Source organism: Falco biarmicus, chromosome 1 (genome assembly GCF_023638135.1).
Source record: "Falco biarmicus isolate bFalBia1 chromosome 1, bFalBia1.pri, whole genome shotgun sequence".
NCBI lineage: Eukaryota > Metazoa > Chordata > Aves > Falconiformes > Falconidae > Falco > Falco biarmicus.
The window spans coordinates 39,155,359-39,172,948 of NC_079288.1; the positions used below are offsets into that span (position 1 = coordinate 39,155,359).

At 38.7% G+C, this 17,590-nt stretch overlaps 1 protein-coding gene across 2 annotated transcripts in view; it reads left to right on the forward strand.

Annotated features, from left to right (window-relative positions):
• Positions 1-17,590, forward strand: part of PI4KA (phosphatidylinositol 4-kinase alpha) — a 63,201-nt gene that overhangs the window by 33,784 nt on the left and 11,827 nt on the right. For both annotated transcript variants that reach the window (XM_056357130.1, XM_056357138.1), the window contains exons 20-42: positions 414-522; positions 1,050-1,186; positions 2,122-2,255; positions 3,277-3,359; positions 3,623-3,693; positions 3,778-3,902; positions 4,369-4,450; positions 5,126-5,209; positions 5,563-5,652; positions 6,835-6,954; positions 8,568-8,660; positions 9,013-9,169; positions 9,443-9,570; positions 10,663-10,821; positions 11,083-11,234; positions 11,744-11,851; positions 12,578-12,705; positions 12,786-12,905; positions 13,550-13,629; positions 13,781-13,974; positions 14,710-14,800; positions 15,601-15,768; positions 16,322-16,375. In XM_056357130.1, the coding sequence (XP_056213105.1) occupies positions 414-522; positions 1,050-1,186; positions 2,122-2,255; positions 3,277-3,359; positions 3,623-3,693; positions 3,778-3,902; positions 4,369-4,450; positions 5,126-5,209; positions 5,563-5,652; positions 6,835-6,954; positions 8,568-8,660; positions 9,013-9,169; positions 9,443-9,570; positions 10,663-10,821; positions 11,083-11,234; positions 11,744-11,851; positions 12,578-12,705; positions 12,786-12,905; positions 13,550-13,629; positions 13,781-13,974; positions 14,710-14,800; positions 15,601-15,768; positions 16,322-16,375 (2,667 nt within the window). The remainder of the gene's footprint in view (positions 1-413; positions 523-1,049; positions 1,187-2,121; positions 2,256-3,276; positions 3,360-3,622; positions 3,694-3,777; positions 3,903-4,368; positions 4,451-5,125; positions 5,210-5,562; positions 5,653-6,834; positions 6,955-8,567; positions 8,661-9,012; positions 9,170-9,442; positions 9,571-10,662; positions 10,822-11,082; positions 11,235-11,743; positions 11,852-12,577; positions 12,706-12,785; positions 12,906-13,549; positions 13,630-13,780; positions 13,975-14,709; positions 14,801-15,600; positions 15,769-16,321; positions 16,376-17,590) is intronic.

Genomic DNA, 17,590 nt, shown 5'->3' on the forward strand with positions numbered 1-17,590 from the left:
TTTGACTAATATTTATTTAGTTTTGAGTTCCTTTGCACTGAAGCAAAGCTGCATGGCATTGTCTTCAACACTATTTAAAGGACCATGTAGTTTCTTCTCTCTGTAGTTGATAGTATACTAATACTATGTGTTCTCTTCAGAGGTTACTGTATCAGCATGGTATTATTCCTGTGTAAAACAAAAGAAGTTCTTATTTCAGGCATCTCAAAAGTTAGCATTTCAGATACTCTAACAAGATCTAATTTTCTTCAATATATATAACAATAGCAATATAGTACTAGTTTTCACAGATGACAAAGAACATTACCTTCATAAATCATAGTAAAGAAGGTACATGAATTGATTCCTTAGCATGAAATTAAGTTGTTATAACTCCCATGATTTTCTGATGTTAACTTTTATTTCTTTGGTAGCTCACTAGGCGCTTGCCACCTATCAAGGAGGCCAAGCCCAGGTTGCAAAAGCTGTTCCGTGACTTCTGGTTGTATTCAGTGCTGATGGGATTTGCTGTGGAAGGATCAGGTAGTGTAAATGATAAGAGAACAATGTTGCTGCTCACATTTAAACTCTTGATGAATGTAAATGTAACTGTATGCAAACCATTCACAGCAGGCTGAAGAAAAATTACAGGCATAAAGACACTACAAAGCAAAGAGCTTACATGACAGTTCTCTGGTAGGATTTCTTTACATCTTTGCAGTTTTGCTATGAGATTCAGCCCAGTACAGGTTGTACTTAATTTTTTTTTATAAGTTAATAACCTTAGTTAACTATGAGTTTTGATAGTTAAGTTCCTGAAATGGAAGAGCAGACACATGGGGTACAATGTTAATCAAGTAGGAACTTCTTATCCAGTGAGAAACTTCACTTGGAATTACCTACATGTGTGTGTTTGGAACATGGATCGCTTGTATGGAGGTTTTGTGCTTAAGTACATGAGAAACTGGCCCTAGGAAGCAGCACAAGTCTTGGTAATGCTGATTAGCTTTATGAATTTTCGTCTTGTTTCCTCTCCCCACCCTGCCTTCCTCTTTATACTTGTGTTCCAGGTCTTTGGCCAGAAGAATGGTATGAAGGTGTATGTGAAATTGCCACCAAGTCTCCATTACTCACGTTTCCCAGCAAAGAACCACTTCGATCTGTTCTTCAGTACAATTCTGCCATGAAGAATGATACTGTAACTTCTGTAAGAATTAATTTCTTCTATTAGACCCTTCCATAAGGTCTGTCAGTGTTAAATGATACAGTAACCATGATATATTGAAATAGCACAGTTTCTCCAGCCTGCCACCTATTAGTGAAAACCAGCTTGTGTACACTGCTCTTATGACGGCAGTGTACATAAATGGCTTGGGTTTAGTTTTATTGAGTATTAATACCAACATTTAGGATGGTAACTACAGTATTTTGATAAGGTGTAGAAAACTAGTCTTTGTGGAGGTGGAAGCCTTCTAATACTTTTTCATTTATTTTGTATCAGGCAGACAAAACTCACACTTTAAAAAAAATAAGCAAACTTTGGAAGGAAACAACACATTTAGTCTTTCAAAGAAATGTTAAGTGAGCTTTTTCCCTTTTTATCCTCTGGTTTGGTACTGGTATACTTCTCTCTCCGTAGTGTTTGCAGGATAGATTTTACCTGAGGACTAACTGCGGTAGCAGTGTAAAGTGTATTGAAGAGTTGGCAATTTACGAAATATCTTTGTCTGGCTCCCAAATAATACAGAAATGTGTATCGTGCCAGGATAGTTAGTTCTGTGCCATCAAAGAATGGCACAACAGACCCATGAAGTTTCAGAAGCCAGACAGTGTTGATGTTGATCAAACTTATATGCTTTTAGTGTAGGAATTGTATTTCCTCATTGGTATAACTGCACGGAAACTAGCAGTTATTTCAACAGAGACCTTGACTCCAGTACTTAATTCTGTTTAGTTGTGTATTTGAAGAATTGTGACTTGCTGAGTCAGAGCAGGTCGGTCTTAGTCTGCAGACAGAAGCATCCTGGCATATTGTTTATGAAGGTTAAAAAGTAAACAGAGTAATAGCTGAAAACAAATGTTTTCAGAACACAAACTAATATAATACTCCCACTTCAGATAACTTCATGTATTCATCTCTAGGCTGAATTAAATGAATTGCGGAGTACCATAATAAATCTCTTGGATCCTCCTCCAGAAGTGTCAGCGTTGATCAATAAGTTGGACTTTGCCATGTCTACCTATCTCCTTTCTGTTTACCGCCTAGAGTATATGAGGTATATATACACCTTTTTCACTGATGCATTTTTTAAAAAATAAATTAAAAACCACCTATGTTCCAGTCAGAATTGCCAGACACTAAGATAAATGAGAGTGTGTATTTTGAGTCACGTTAGCTCTATTAAGATTCCAAGATTGGCAATTAATCTGTGCAAAAATGCCTTTAGGGTAGATAAAAAGGATGGTTAACATAGTAGGGCCCAAAAAAGTGTGATCTCCTCTGTATAGGTACTAATAGAAGATGGACAAAAGGGTTCTTCAAAGGAATGTTTTGCAAGTGTAATATATCCTCTGCACAGTCTTGTGCTTGCATCTCTGAAGGACAGTGTAGACACTTGCCTATTCTGTGAGATCCGTGTAATGTAGGAGCGGAGAAATCTTTTTTGTAGTGTACTTTGTTTCCCCTCAGCAGTGTGTGTTAGGTTGTACTAATTAAACATACTGAATTCACAGACTGCGCTTTTTTTTTTTTTTAAATTCTTCAAAACTGTATTTCTTACAGCTGTTTAAAGAAGTGTATAGCTGAAAGCTGAGCTGGAGGTCTAGCAGTGAGGAAAGTAGGAAGAAACTTCTCCATCACGTTTTTACTCTGACAGTAAACCAGAAACATCTTGGCTGTATTTTAGAAACAATCTTTTAATAAGTGATATTTCTATTGTATGCAAATTCAACAAATGCAAAACCTGTAGAAATACCAAAGATTGTACCACATTTATATGTTTGTGGTGATTGTATAAGTGCATCATCAGGTTTCCTGCTCCTGAGGTGTGAAAGTTAGTCTCTCAGTGACAAACCAGCATTTTATGGTCTCAGTCCTGTTAATTGAATGTAGAAACAAATAGCAGTATCACACTTGCTGGAGACTTAAAATTGCCATGAAATGAACAGTGACTGTATGTTGTGTACTGTGGTGTTAAAGTACATAGTTTTATGTTTAACATCTTTAAAAGAAAAGGAAAAAGAAAAAAACAAAACTAAACCAAAACAACCAAACCCACAGAGCTCTTATTTTCCTAGGGTGTTACGTTCAACCGACCAAGATCGTTTCCAAGTCATGTTTTGCTATTTTGAGGATAAAGCAATTCAGAAAGACAAATCTGGTAAGATTACCTGTCTTGGTTGTCTTGCAACTTGACATACTAGGAAGTTATTTCCAGGCATGCAAAACTAAAAGAAATCAAGCAACTATATGACAAAATGAATCATGTTCACTAGATTGCTATCACTTTGTTCTTGCACTGCTTTTGTTGTGAAACAGCTTGGTTCAGTGTTGGCCGAGTAAACATAAACACTTTGTTAAGCATGATTTATAAAACAAATGTAATTCTGATAATCAAATCTGCCACTTCTCTCAATTCCTCAGGCATGATGCAGTGTGTGATAGCTGTTGCTGATAAGGTGTTTGAAGCTTTCCTGACAATGATGGCTGATAAGGTAGGTTACATGGAAACTAAAATTTTGAATTTGTATAATTGTTCTGAATTTGAGCTTCATACTTCTCTTTGGCATGCTTTTTAGCCTAAAACTAAGGAGAATGAAGAAGAGTTGGAGAGGCATGCTCAGTTCTTGCTGGTAAATTTTAACCACATTCACAAGAGGATCAGAAGAGTTGCAGACAAATACTTATCTGGTCTGGTAGACAAGTGAGTATAGATTTCATCTTCCTGCTCTCTTTTCACATTGGCTGTTTAGTGATTGCTTATGCAGTTGATGACAACAATCAAGTGGATTTCTTGGCTGGTACATCTGCTGAAACATCTCCTTCAAAATTAACATTCAATAGTATTTTTACCCTGGGCCCTGAAACCCCTGCTTAACGTGTCTGTGTCTGCTTAGTATTCCCATGGATGGAGCAAAGCAAAGTGTGCATGAAATAAATGCATTCTCAACTCCTATGAAATAGCTCTAGTTAGCTTACTTTCTGAAAGCTTTTGATGCTGTATTGAGCTAGGCTGTTGTGAGCCATGGCCAGCTTTGTAACTTCTGTTGAGTATGAGCTTACCAGGTGATCTATGTAACTAGCTCTTGGAGCAGCTCAGTTTTTTGATAAAATAATTTCCTTTCATAGCTGTCCATCATTGTTGGTTTCTGAATCCTGTCTTGCTCTAGGTTTCCTCACTTGTTATGGAGTGGAACTGTGCTGAAGACTATGCTAGATATTCTGCAGACACTGTCACTGTCTCTTAGTGCGGTAAGTTCCTTTTTCTTTCATAGAACTGAATTGTCTGGCTTTGGTTTGCATTTATTTGATACTTATTTATGAGTTCTTACTTTGGTTTTGCTTTTATCACTAGAGAATGATAAAATCTTTATTTTAAATTCTGTGAGGTAAGTGCATTTCCAACCCTCTTTCATAGGTAGTAAAACTAGTGCTAGAAAGTTGTTGTCGAATGTGGTTCAGAAAGTCATGTTTAGCATCAAGAACAAAACATAGGATTACCAGTTCTGGGTTGTAATTGTTGAACTGTCTCATTTGATATCAAAATTTGGTGGTGGTTTTCTGGTTTGTGTTGGTTTTATGAACTGTGGTTGTCAGATTATATTCTTTCCAGTCTCTGTATGTGTATCCATATTCCTTGAATTTATTACATATTAGTATTTTTGAAGATGGAAATGCTTTGTAGAGTTTTATTTTTGTATTAAACGTTGAAGGGAGAGCCTTGAATTTTTAAAATTATTCATACTAAAAGCCAACTGGAATACAAGCAATTTCTTCTAGAGCTATTCAAATTGACTTTGAGAGCAAATATTAGCAAAAAGGTTTGGTAAATCAGGCTTCTTGTTTGTGAAAAGTGCTACCTGTAGCATTCAGGTTAAGTGATGATGAATTTCATCTTACTGAAAGCTGATAATTGTTTTTGTGCAGGACATTCACAAGGACCAACCATACTATGACATTCCTGATGCTCCATATAGAATAACTGTCCCTGACACACATGAAGCCAGAGAGGTAGGTGGTCTTCCTTGATTTATTGAAGAACAAAATAATGCCTAATATTTTTGTATGTCTTGAGGATACATTAGTGAGCCACTCGGGTCCTTTTTTTAAGTGCTTCCCTAGGTAAGTTTTTTCTAATAGAATATGACACTTGGTATGTATGTTTTTCTGAATCTTACTATTTTACTTGAAGTGTGACAGTTGCTTGCTTATCAAGGGTACATTGATTGTTACAGAAAATCCTAACTGTATCATGTTGCTGCAACCTGTCTTACTCCATATGTAACTTACTACACCATTAAAACCAGGGCCTCTTGTTATATGCCCTATATTGTACTGATTGTATTCATGCTTTCTAATTCTAGAGTATAGTCAAGGATTTTGCTGCACGCTGTGGGATGATTCTGCAAGAAGCAATGAAATGGGCTCCTTCTGTCACAAAATCTCATCTACAGGTAATAAGCATGTGAAAACTTGATTTTTGCAGATATTCAAAATTAGAATTAAATTATGTGTTGTTTTTCAGGCTATCCAAGCATAACTTTAAATATTCTGTTGCTCTAGCGTTTCCTTTAGAGCATTGTCAGAGGATAATTAGGATTTTTGATTTGGTGTGACTTTTGATGTAGTCCAAACTGAAGTATCTTGGAAATAACAGGTTTGTAAACAGTTGATCATCCTGGATTTACTTCAGAAGTCAGAATTCAGTATAATAGAATCATCTGCCTACCAAAGTCCATTTAATGCCGACATTAGCTGAAAATATCAGCTGGACTGAAGTATATGATTAGGTTGTAAGATTTGTTTATTATTTCCCTCTTGGGAGGATGTTTTTTTCTGTCTTTATGGTTGGGTGGGGTTTTTTCCTTTTTTAAATATGGAGAAACACTGCTAATATGAGACCACTGTAAACTACAGGCTTGAATTTGAGTGTGGGTGTTGTAAACACTCACATGTGGTATATTTCAGTAAAAAGCAGTCACAAGACCACAAAGAAAGATTAAGAGACTGTTTATGATCTACTAATAAAATACCTTTTATGTAAACAAAAAATCTCACTATAGTAAAATGCAGGTGTCTATTAATCCTTGGTGAGTAGCTGAAGGAGCTATGTAGTCTCGGTTAGACTAGTATTCCTTCTAGAGGTGCCTAATGTAGTCCTGATAACAGAATTTCTGGGAGGCTCACAATCTTGGGCACTGCAGATCAACCTGAAGTTTGTATTTCTTTCCCCAAAAAAAGAACCTCAAGGGATTCTATCCTCATGTGAAAGGATTCCCTTCTTCCATGGCGTCCAAAGCACTTCCTTTCGTAAGGTTCTCTTTGTAAGGTTCTTTTTGTCAAAAGGGATTTTTTCTAAAGAAGACCTCAGCCTTCGAGTATCTAGCTTGAAAACTTTATCTTTTTGCAAAATGGAGCAAGTCTTACTCTTCACATATTTGGGAGGACATTTAGAATTTCTTATTGCCAGGGGAACACTGCCTAGAAGGGATGAGTAGAGGCAGCCTGTTTGTTATCAGGTATGTGTGTAATTAAGTTTCTGGTAGTTTGTGATGCTGCAACACTTGCCTATGTGTTGCCTTGTTTTGAAAAACACAGTAGTTTCCCAACAAACTTTTTTTTTTTTTTTTTGTCAGGAGTACCTCAACAAACATCAGAACTGGGTGTCAGGTTTGTCCCAGCACACAGGACTGGCTATGGCTACGGAAAGTGTTTTGCACTTTGCTGGCTACAACAGACAGAACACTACTCTGGGCGTGAGTATTGGGCACATCCTTGTTTGTTCTTTTGTGTACCTGTATAGCTATCGTGCTAAATTTATAACATTCGGTATAGCCAAGTAATACAGATTTTCTAAATCACCTTTGTTGTGGCTCTTGAACATTACTCGGAAAGATCCCTTATTTCTTTCCATCTGAAATCAAGGTATCTGCCAATCATATTCTTCTGTAAAATACTGAAAAGTAAGATGGTAACAAGTAAGAAAATAAAACCATATCTAATACTGTTTAAGAGTTTTCTGTAGATGATTTTCAGTTACTTGAAACTAGGATCTGTGTTAGGCTGAAATGAACTGTTTTCTAGAATAGTAGCGTAGGTGAGAGTTGGGTGACGCCCATTTGCTCTGTGTTTCACATAGCTACACTCAAAACATGGTTTTGCATTGAATATTTCATGTAGTTATTAACTGTAAAAAACCTGCATATTTCTTCTGATTTGTGGTTGTAATTTCTGATCTGGAGAAACGCCCAGCAGAATCTGCTGCATCATCAGCCAGCGTGTTTTCTAGCAGCAGCTCTGGAACTGCCTCCTCCCCCAGCCTTAGCAGGATTTCCTTTTGGTTCTCTGTTACAGTTGTCCTTCTAGACAGTTGCTAGTTACTAAAGGTAATTAGGATAAAGAACTCCCAGGGCTCAGGAAGACAGCCATGCAGTTCTCTAAAGGGACAAACTTGATAGAATACAGACTGTTCTGGAAGAATCTAGAAGCTTTACGACTGGAAAGGAAATAAGGGAAACAACATTCTCATTTTCTTAATAAGATAACAGTATTTGTTTTTATTAGGGCCCTCCTGTGTCAACCAAGTGGCAAAAGCTGTTTCAGAAAGCTTTCAAATTGCTAGCAGTTTGGTTTGCTTTATTCCCGTGGACTGGACAGTGCTAATGTGAAGGTGATCGTGTACAAATTTTATAACCAAGACACACAAAACTAGTTCTCAGAAGTTTATCCATTGTTGAGCCAAGCTAGCCATTAGCAGTACTGAAGCAAAGCATTGCAGGAGGGTTAAATTTTTGGTGGTTTTGCGGGCCTTGAATTTTAGTATTAAATCCTCAATATAAAAAATTCATTTTACAGTGTAAAGAATCATTCTTTTTTTGTTTGCTTTTGAGGAGAAACTCTGAGTCACGAATTCCTGAGTGCTTCTGTGAAGGGAAACAAGGATTACTAGTGCACTTCTTAAAGACAGGAAAAAAATATTCTCTCTTCTGCAGTACCATCAGTTCAGCAAGCTGTTGCATGGAGAGGGCAGAACCAAGATCAAATCTCCTCCTTTCTTCTTCCCTACCTTTACCTGTTCATGAAAAGAGAGCAGCAGTCCCAGAGCGTCTATCCTTTATATAGTTTGGTTTCGGTCTTTCGAGAAGTACATCCAATACGTATATATTTCAAACTGTGTATCCATGGAATAAATGCACATGTTACTTAATTTTTGTCAGTCCTGGTCCTGTTGCACCTAATAGTCTCAATGCTATTCTGATTATAAGCATAAGGAAAACTAAACTTAAAACATGTTTGAAAGTATAAAAAGACAAAACCACGAATGGTTGGATATGAACAGTATAAACACCTGTGTGTGGTTTGGTCACAGGCAACCCAGCTGACTGAAAGACCAACTTGTGTGAAGAAGGACTACTCCAACTTCATGGCTTCTCTTAACTTACGCAACCGCTATGCAGGAGAGGCAAGTACAGGATTTCTCATGAGTGTGGAATGTCCACGAGCTCTGGCATGGCTTTTCAGGGCATGATGCCCCTTCTAATCTGAACTATTGTATGTTTCTGTGTTATTTTAAGCACAGATTCTAAAGTTCAAATCCTTCAAGGTAAAGTATATAATTTTCTTAAGTTTTTAAACAGATAATTTTACTGTTGGTCTTGCAGAAAGTTCTTAGATTGCAGATAAAGTGAAAGATTTAGGGAAGTAGTAACAAAAGATGCCTCTATTTGTGAAGTTCCTTAACAGGCACATGACAAATAACAAATGAGATACGTAAAATACTGTTCTCTGTTGAAAAAAACCACTGTATTTTACAGGTTTCTGGAATGATTCAGTTCTCAAATGCTACAGGACGAACATCTGACCTGAACAAACTGATGGTCAAAGAGCTGAATGATGCTCTTGAATCAGGCCACACTGAATTCTACACTCAGGCCATGTTTAAGTTGACTGCACTGCTAATAAGTAGCAAAGGTAATGAAAAACAAATGGAGTTCTGCTTTCTGGCTGTGAATGCCAAGAATAATAAAAGTACAAAAAATATCTATATACAAATGCAGTATGCATCAGCTTGAAGCAGATTTGTGTTTTGAGTTTTTTCAATTAGGCTTATATTGCCGAAAAGCTTTAAGCTAGAAGCTATTTATTAGAAATTGATTATTACATACTGTGCGCACCAGTTTCGTGCTGATGTGAAAAGCAGTTATTTATTCTGTTGGAGAAATCTGAGTGAATGTTTGTTTCTAGACTGTGATCCCCAGCTCCTTCATCATCTGTGTTGGGGACCCCTGCGAATGTTCAACGAGCACGGCATGGAAACAGCAATTGCTTGCTGGGAGTGGCTGCTTGCTGCCAAGAATGGAATAGAAGTGCCGGTAGGAAGCTATTTAACAACTCTTTCTCTGCCCCTGCAAGGGGTGGAAGGGAGAAAATTTTGAGAGATTCACAGCTATTGTGAATCTGTGTCAAGTGAGGGTGTTAAATGCATTGTTAATCACTTCAGTCTGCTAGGAAGTTTCTTTTCATATATTGCTGGAAGTCGGAGCACCCTTACAAAGTAGAGTCTGGGAAACAGATCTTTCTCAGCAGCAGGAATGATACAGCAAAGGAAATCTGTTAGGATCTTAGCAGTACCATTTGTTTTGCTGCTGAGATGCCCAAGATGCTCATGAACCAGGTTCTAAACTACCAAAATTTATAGAATAGTGTTTTAAAACAAATAGAGATCAATGTCCCTGTTCATGATTCAGGGCCTCTGGTATCTGGCATTGCACCCTTGCACAAAAAAATAGGCTTGCAAGTGTCCTAATCCTGTAACAGGCTAGACCAGCTGTATTTTGTGAGGTGGGGATGAATCTAGTGGTAATAAAGCAACTCAGCATGGTGTAGTGAGAGCCCACACAGAGTTGAGAAGCTGCCTCTGATAATTGCTCCAGTTAGTGAGTGCTAAGTGTTTCACTTGCTGGAGATAATCATCTAAATTTGCTTAGGTCATGTACATGGCACATCTTGGTTTTTAACTTTATAAGCATCAATTTCATTTTTTTTTCCCTCTTAGGATTCTGGGAAAGTTCTTTATCTTGTTGAGGCGATCAGATAAGCTCCCTTGGTTGCTGGGCCTCCTTTCTACTAGAGGATGCTGCTCCCTGGGGCAGGTTCAGCAAAAGTGAATTATGTGCCATCTTTATATTGTGCACTGCATCAGCTCTGTGTGGTCATGGGTCCAACTGTGTCCTGCAGTGCATGAGAACCTGGTGTAGGCCTGTCTCTGCTGCCCTGGGGCTGGAGGCGGTAACCTTTAGTAGAGAGGGAGAGGGGCTGGCACCAGCTGATCTAACAGTTCAGTTTCCTCAAGAAAATACAGCACTTGTCTGTTACTAGCTGAACTTCCAGGGGAGTGGTTCTTCACTTTGTAATTTAGGATGCAAAAGAAACAGTTATTAACACTGTTACCTTTCTTTTTGCAGTTCATGCGGGAAATGGCAGGAGCCTGGCAGATGACTGTGGAACAGAAAGTTGGTCTGTTTTCTGCTGAGCAGAAAGAAGCAGATCCATTAGCAGCCTCAGAAGAGAGCCAGCCAAGGCCTTGTCCACCAGAGGTGACCCCGCATTACATCTGGATAGAGGTGTGTATTTCTTCTGGAATGTCCCACCTATGGTGGTGTTGCAGTGATGCTGTGATTAAGCTACTCTGCACTGCTTGTTCTCATGATTCAGGAAAGGGCTGGAGGTCATGGTGGTAGTCAATCTGCCTCAAAGCCAGGAGACGCACTCTTTCTGGATGAGCATAATAACTGAAGGGTAGAAAGGCATTTGAAACGGAAAAGACTGGGTGAGAGTTGAGATGAAAAAGGTCAAAGAAGGCATGGCATGTCTCTCTTTCTCAGTTTTTGGTGCAGAGATTTGAAATAGCCAAGTACTGCAGCTCTGACCAAATAGAGATCTTCTCCAGCCTGCTCCAGCGGTCTCTTTCGTTGAACATTGGAGGGGCCAAAGGCAGTTTGAATCGGCATGTGGCAGCAATTGGACCCCGATTTAAGTGAGTAGTTTTGGATTTTTCCTTGGGGGAAGAAATAAGTTTATAGGGAGTTGGGAGATAAGGACTAAACACTAAATGTTAAATTGTCCTTGGCTTCAAGTGGTGATGTTCCTTTAAAAGCCTGCAATGATATAGAGTCTAAGCCCTGTTTTCAAAGCAGAAATAGCTAATTTTAGCTTGAAAGTCATTTTTTGGTGCTTCAGAAAACTTCATGGGATAATTTCATACAGTGAATTGCCTGCATCATGGATCTGTCAATGTTTCAGTTGGACATAATTTTTCTCAATCGTTTTCACTTTTTGTGGCTTAAAGGCTTTTACTTTTTGTGGTTCAGTAGTCACAGCTTTAGGAACAGACTGATGATAATATGAGCAGTTTGCCAAGAGCTCTGAAACAGGCACTTTCTGATAAATTGAGCAGAGTTACAGCTGTAGCTATGGTTTGGATGGTATTGCGTTGGTCTCCATTTTGGGAATGCTAAAATTTTTGTTCTCTATTTTGCTTATTAGGTTGCTGACTCTGGGGTTGTCTTTACTGCACGCTGATGTGGTTCCAAATGCAACTATTCGAAATGTTTTGAGAGAAAAGATTTATTCAACTGCCTTTGATTATTTCAGGTACCTTTTTATTTGCAACTACTCACTGAAACTCTGTGTGTGTGATTTCCTGAACTTTCTGTCATACTTCAGAGCAGCAGCTGTCTTTCTCTTCTAGTGATTTAACTTCTTCCTTTACTTTTTCTCCCTTTTTAACAGAAACCTTTTTTTTTCCTTGTGCTTTTCTCTAGTTCATAAGCCATCTCAGAGAGGCTTGGATATAATTTCCAGATTTCATCTGTCGTTTACAAAGTAGTGTCTGCAGGTGTTTCTGTTGTTTTGGGGTTTTTTTCTTATTTTGGAGTTTAGGTACCATTTTAAGCACTGAATAGATTTATAGGATCTAAAGAATTGCTGTTACAGAGTGTGTGGCTGAAATACAGTTGCACTGTTTTGATAGTACACCCACGCTGAATCTGATGATTTCAGTATTTGACATGGGCACAACAGAAAATAATATAATTTACAGGAATGTCTGAATGTGAGGAGGTCAGTCAGTCATAATAATAAATTTCAAATGAATCCAGGATGCTGACAGACTGCTGCCTTAATTTTCATTTATAATGGGTAGTTTCTACTTCTTCAGTCAGACATAATAAAGCCATGAGGGTAAAATGTAGTGATGCTTAGTCTCCATCCTTGTAGATTCTGGTCAGAATAAGAAATACAACTTGGTTAGATTTGTGGGTTGTTAGTTGTTTTCCCCTAATACGTTCAACTTCACATTATTTGTGTAATTTCTTCAAGTTGTCCCTCAAAGTTCCCTACACAAGGGGAAAAGAGGCTTCGTGAGGATATCAGTATATTGATCAAGTTTTGGACAGCGATGTTCTCAGACAAGAAGTATCTGACCGCCAGCCAACTTGTGCCACCTGGTGAGCTCCTTTATGTGCTGTTTGAAAAGCCTGCTATTTCTTTGATTGGATTCTACATCAGGTCTGTGCTCTGTTGTTAGATAATCAAGACACCAGGAGCAACCTGGATATCAATGTTGGGTCTCGGCAACAGGCTACACAAGGATGGATAAACACTTACCCTCTGTCCAGTGGCATGTCAACTATATCTAAAAAATCAGGTATATTTTTGATTGTAACTAGCTCATTGCAATTAATTGCATAGTGTATTTCATATGCAGATGTTGCTTAAAGTCATTGTTTCCCTTTGACATTGGGCTCGTGTTCTTCTGGCAAGGTATTTAATTACCAGTGCCAAACTGGAGAGGGAACAGAAAAAGTCTCACTAGTAGGAGGCAGCAAGTTTTGAAATTACTTGTTTTTTTGACAGAATGTTCAATTCTGCAGTGCAGAAGGAGTAAGAATGGAGGTCAAGATGTATCGAAATCCTGTAAGGAAATTGCTTTGTGCAGACATGCTGCTAGCGCTTCTTGGGGGCAGCGGAGTGACATGAGATTGTGGGCTGTTGCTGTACAGTTATAAACTATGTGCCCTTTCTTTTCAATAGGCTGTCTTGTTTCTAAAGTGAACACAATGCTGGCTAAATTGATACCGCTGTAGCCTGTTGTACTTTGTATATTCAGAGAACAACTGCACAACGAGTAGCTGCACTGCTGACTTTGGGAAGTCACTCTGATCTAAATTTACACATGTTCTGTGATTATTCAGTTCTTATATGTTGGTGTTGCCAGTTGTGGACAGTTTGAAAGCACATTTAACGTACTGAACAAAAGCCACTGAAAACTTTTTTTATCCTTTTCTAAAGGAATGTCTAAGAAGACTAACAGAGGTACACAGCTACACAAGTACTACATGAAGCGAAGAACATTACTGCTGTCATTGCTGGTGGGTCATCAGAAGAATGGGGAAGCTGCATGAATTTCTAAGACTGTTGTTGCAGGATACATAAACTGCATGCAGTATGAGATCAGAAGTGTTGTTCTTCTTCCAGAAAACATTGCTTTTTTTTTGCTTTTTTTTTTTCTGCTTTCCTCAGGCTACTGAGATTGAACGCTTAATCACATGGTACAATCCACTGTCTTCCCCTGAGCTAGAGCTGGATCAAACTGGAGAAAGCAGTGTAGCAAACTGGAGGTCCAAGTATATCGGTCTTAGTGAGAAGCAGTGGAAGGATAATGTAAATCTGGCTTGGAGCATTTCTCCTCATCTTGCTGTACAGCTGCCTACCAGGTGAGAAATTTCAAAAGAAAACTGATGGAATTCCTGCTGCCTCTAGAAGTTGAGTGAGTACTTGCACTGTAAGTACCGATGGCAGTTGCTCCTGTTTAGAGCCCCCTTGCATACTGTCACAGCTGGTTGTGACCTTTGAAATGAAAAGAACTAGATTACCTAATATACTCGTTTGGCTCGTGCTCTGCTGGAGTCTAGCTTCTTTTCTGCCACCCATTCTTTGCTAACACTTATATGGTGTTCAGAAGAAATCATGTTTGATTTCTAACAGCACTGAACCCATTAACAGGCAAGCTTTTAAACAGTGCTAGAAGTGTCTTTGAATGAATTGTTCTAGATACTTATTAAAGTGCAAGCCAATATATATTATAAGAGAATTAGCATAGTTGGCTCCTGAAGGGAAAGGAAATTCTTTCCCCCTTACAACAGTGATAGTTTTTGCCAAGTAGAGTTCTGCACACCAGTTTCTGTAGAATCCCAGACAGTATATTTCAGCCAAGAATTCAGTAGTGGGCTAAAATACTACTGGTTTATACAAAAGCATTGGATGAGGACCAGTTGTTCCTGAATCCTCTTTTGACAGCATATTGGTCCCTCAGTGTGCATTATTTCATAGTTAGACTATTTGTTTATCAAGCATATACTCTTCTGCCTTCTGCTGTCTGCATCTTCACATAAACAGAAGAGGCTGACAAAGTTTTCTAATGTTGTTACTGTATTTCTGGTTGTACTTAGATTTAAGAACACTGAAGCTATTGGAACAGAAGTGACCCGTCTGGTTCGGTTGGATCCAGGAGCTGTTAGTGATGTTCCTGAAGCCATAAAGGTACTTGTGCATATCTGTACTGTTACAGGGCCCCACTATGCCCGTTTCCTTCAGATGTATTGGAAAATACAGTCTTTACTTAACACAACATGTATATTCTAGTTCTAGTCATAGCTCTAAGGAGAGAATGACAGAATAGCTGTGGAAATAGGATGCTGAGACAAGAATCACAGCAATAAAGAGTAGGTAGCTAGTTAGCTAGTGGTACATCTTGCTCCTGGGTATATTCTCACCGTACAGAAAATGTCTCAAAAGTCATCACTTGCAGCACAGCCACCATTTCTGTTCCTTTTGCATCATTTGTAAGGAAAGGCACTGGACCAAGTCATGGTGAGTGCTGCTGCTGCAATTATTTCAAGCTTAATCCGTTCTGTGTGTCATGAGGCCAAGCCTTTTGAAGTGGAGGAGACTCACCATGCTGATCTGCAGTGAAGTACTTGTCATGTGAGAGTCTTGTCAGAGCTACATTCTGTACATCACCTGTAAGAATAGATGACAGGAAAGTTGAACCTTCTTTAACCCTTACAAAAGGGCTCATCCTTTCTCCCTATGCTAAAGCTCCTGTGCTGTGCTTTTAGTAACTTGATTTCACTAACTTCGTCTGGTGATCTGGGAGGTGTTAGGTTTTCATAGGAAAAAAAATGTTTTAGATAAAATAGCTGTGGATTTGTAAAATAAAAAGTACCATGTTTCAATTTCTCTGCTATAGGAGGCTAGCTAATAGCGTTACTGTCTGGTGTGTTCTACTCAGGCGTTATTGGGTGCTATAACCCCCTAACATGTCTGCCTTGCTTTTTCAGTACCTGGTTACCTGGCATACAATTGATGCTGATGCACCTGAGCTCAGCCACGTTCTGTGCTGGGCACCAACAGATCCACCAACTGGCCTTTCCTATTTTTCAAGCATGTATCCACCTCATCCTCTAACAGCTCAGTATGGGGTTAAAGTCCTGCGATCTTTTCCTCCGGTAAGACAAGTCCCAAGAGAGCCTTAACACTCCTAGTAAAGTTACAGCCGTAGTCATTGTGACCACAGAGTTCATTTTAATACCATGGGGAGACATGTATGCTGAAAGGGCACACCGCATTGCAGAATGTGACTAGATTGGCATGGAAAGTTAAAGTTGATTGTCCCACGTAATACTGGCTCGGGTACTTACAACTTTTTTGTCATAAATCACACAGCTTAATTCTTCAGACTGCTCTTCTCAGATTGTTCCTTTCAAAACTTTTCTTAGTGGAAAAGTGTTTTCTAAAGCATCAGAAGGCTGGATTTTTTACACTTGTCAGACTTGTATTAGGACTGTAAAATACATGATTATTAATGACATCTTTGAAGGGAGTAACTGGACAGAAAAATACTTTGTTTTGAGGAGGTGGTATAAATATAGTTTTAAAATAAAGAGGCAGTGGTATTTTGTTCATTACCTAACTGAAAGTAGCTTTTCTCTGTGCATATGACCTGTCTTCCCTTCTGACTACTAAATAACAATACAAACCCTGCCATCTTTTCTCTTTCAGGATGCCATTTTGTTCTACATTCCACAGATTGTGCAGGCACTTCGGTATGACAAGGTGAGGATATGAAAAGCTGCATATGAACGAAACAGATTTATATTAAGGCAGTGTTTAGACCTGACAAAATCTAAGCTTAATGCTGCTTATTATTGCCCTGTATCTAATACATAGAAGAAAAATTATTGTCTCTAGAGGCTGGTTTGCTTTGGATACCCTTCTTATGAACAAGTAAACTTGAGAAACCAGAGGCTATGTAGCTCATCTGCCAGGAAAGAGATTTTGTTGTGGGAAACCCCAGATAAAGATTTTGAATAAAGCTTTTGAAGGTCTGTTTGCATGAGACAAGCAGTAATGAATTTGAATCACTGTCCTTAATCATTTTGCTGTGGAGTTAACCAGAGAAGACATCTAGGGGTGTCTTGTGCTCCATCACGTGTATGAAATCGGATCTTAGCTTCATTTTGCAGAAGCCAGAAGTGAAGCTTGATAACCAGGTTCAGAGTTCGTTAATGTGAGATCATTGTTATCTGCCCACAAGGTATGTGAACTCTGGTCAGTGCGTTATTTTCAGGTGAAGACATCCCCAGCCAGTAGTGTAGGTGACCACATACAGTTATTCTTTGACAACTTTGCATGTTGCAGAGCACAAGCATCAGACATCTTGTCTGTTAATATCAGTCATACATAGAAACATCTACAGACTGCAGAAATAGTTGAAAGTAGAGGAAAGGGAATGCAACTTGTGGAAGGAGTAGGATTCCCTTGTACATTTCAACTTCTTTTGTAAGTTTGTTCTTACTTTCTAGAATTTCTGTGGAACTGTGCCAGCACTTGCAGTTCTTGCTGCCAAAATGTGCAGTCCATATGACACTGTCTAGATTTCTGGTATTACAGAAGCATTCAGTGATGCCAAGCAAGACCAATGTCTCTGTTGCAGTTGTGCTTTCTGCTCTGCTTTGTACACATAATAGAAGATGCCGTAAGCTCAGAGAAATCTGAAGTTCAAATAAAACAGGTAGAAGGGGGCACGGAAGCTGGAAGAAGGTTGGTTAGAATAACAGAATAGGTCAGTACTGAAGCTGGAAGCAGTTTAGGTCAATTCACTGCCTGTTAAAATAGTACTGTCGTTCTTTAGAGGTCTTTTTAGTAATGTGAATAAGAGTGCAGAGGTCATGTTTAAATCTGTTAAATGTTTTGGGGGGTTGAAGAGTAGCTGTTAGAGTAATATTTAGTCTGCTAGAGTTATAATGATCTTTGATCCTTACTGGACTG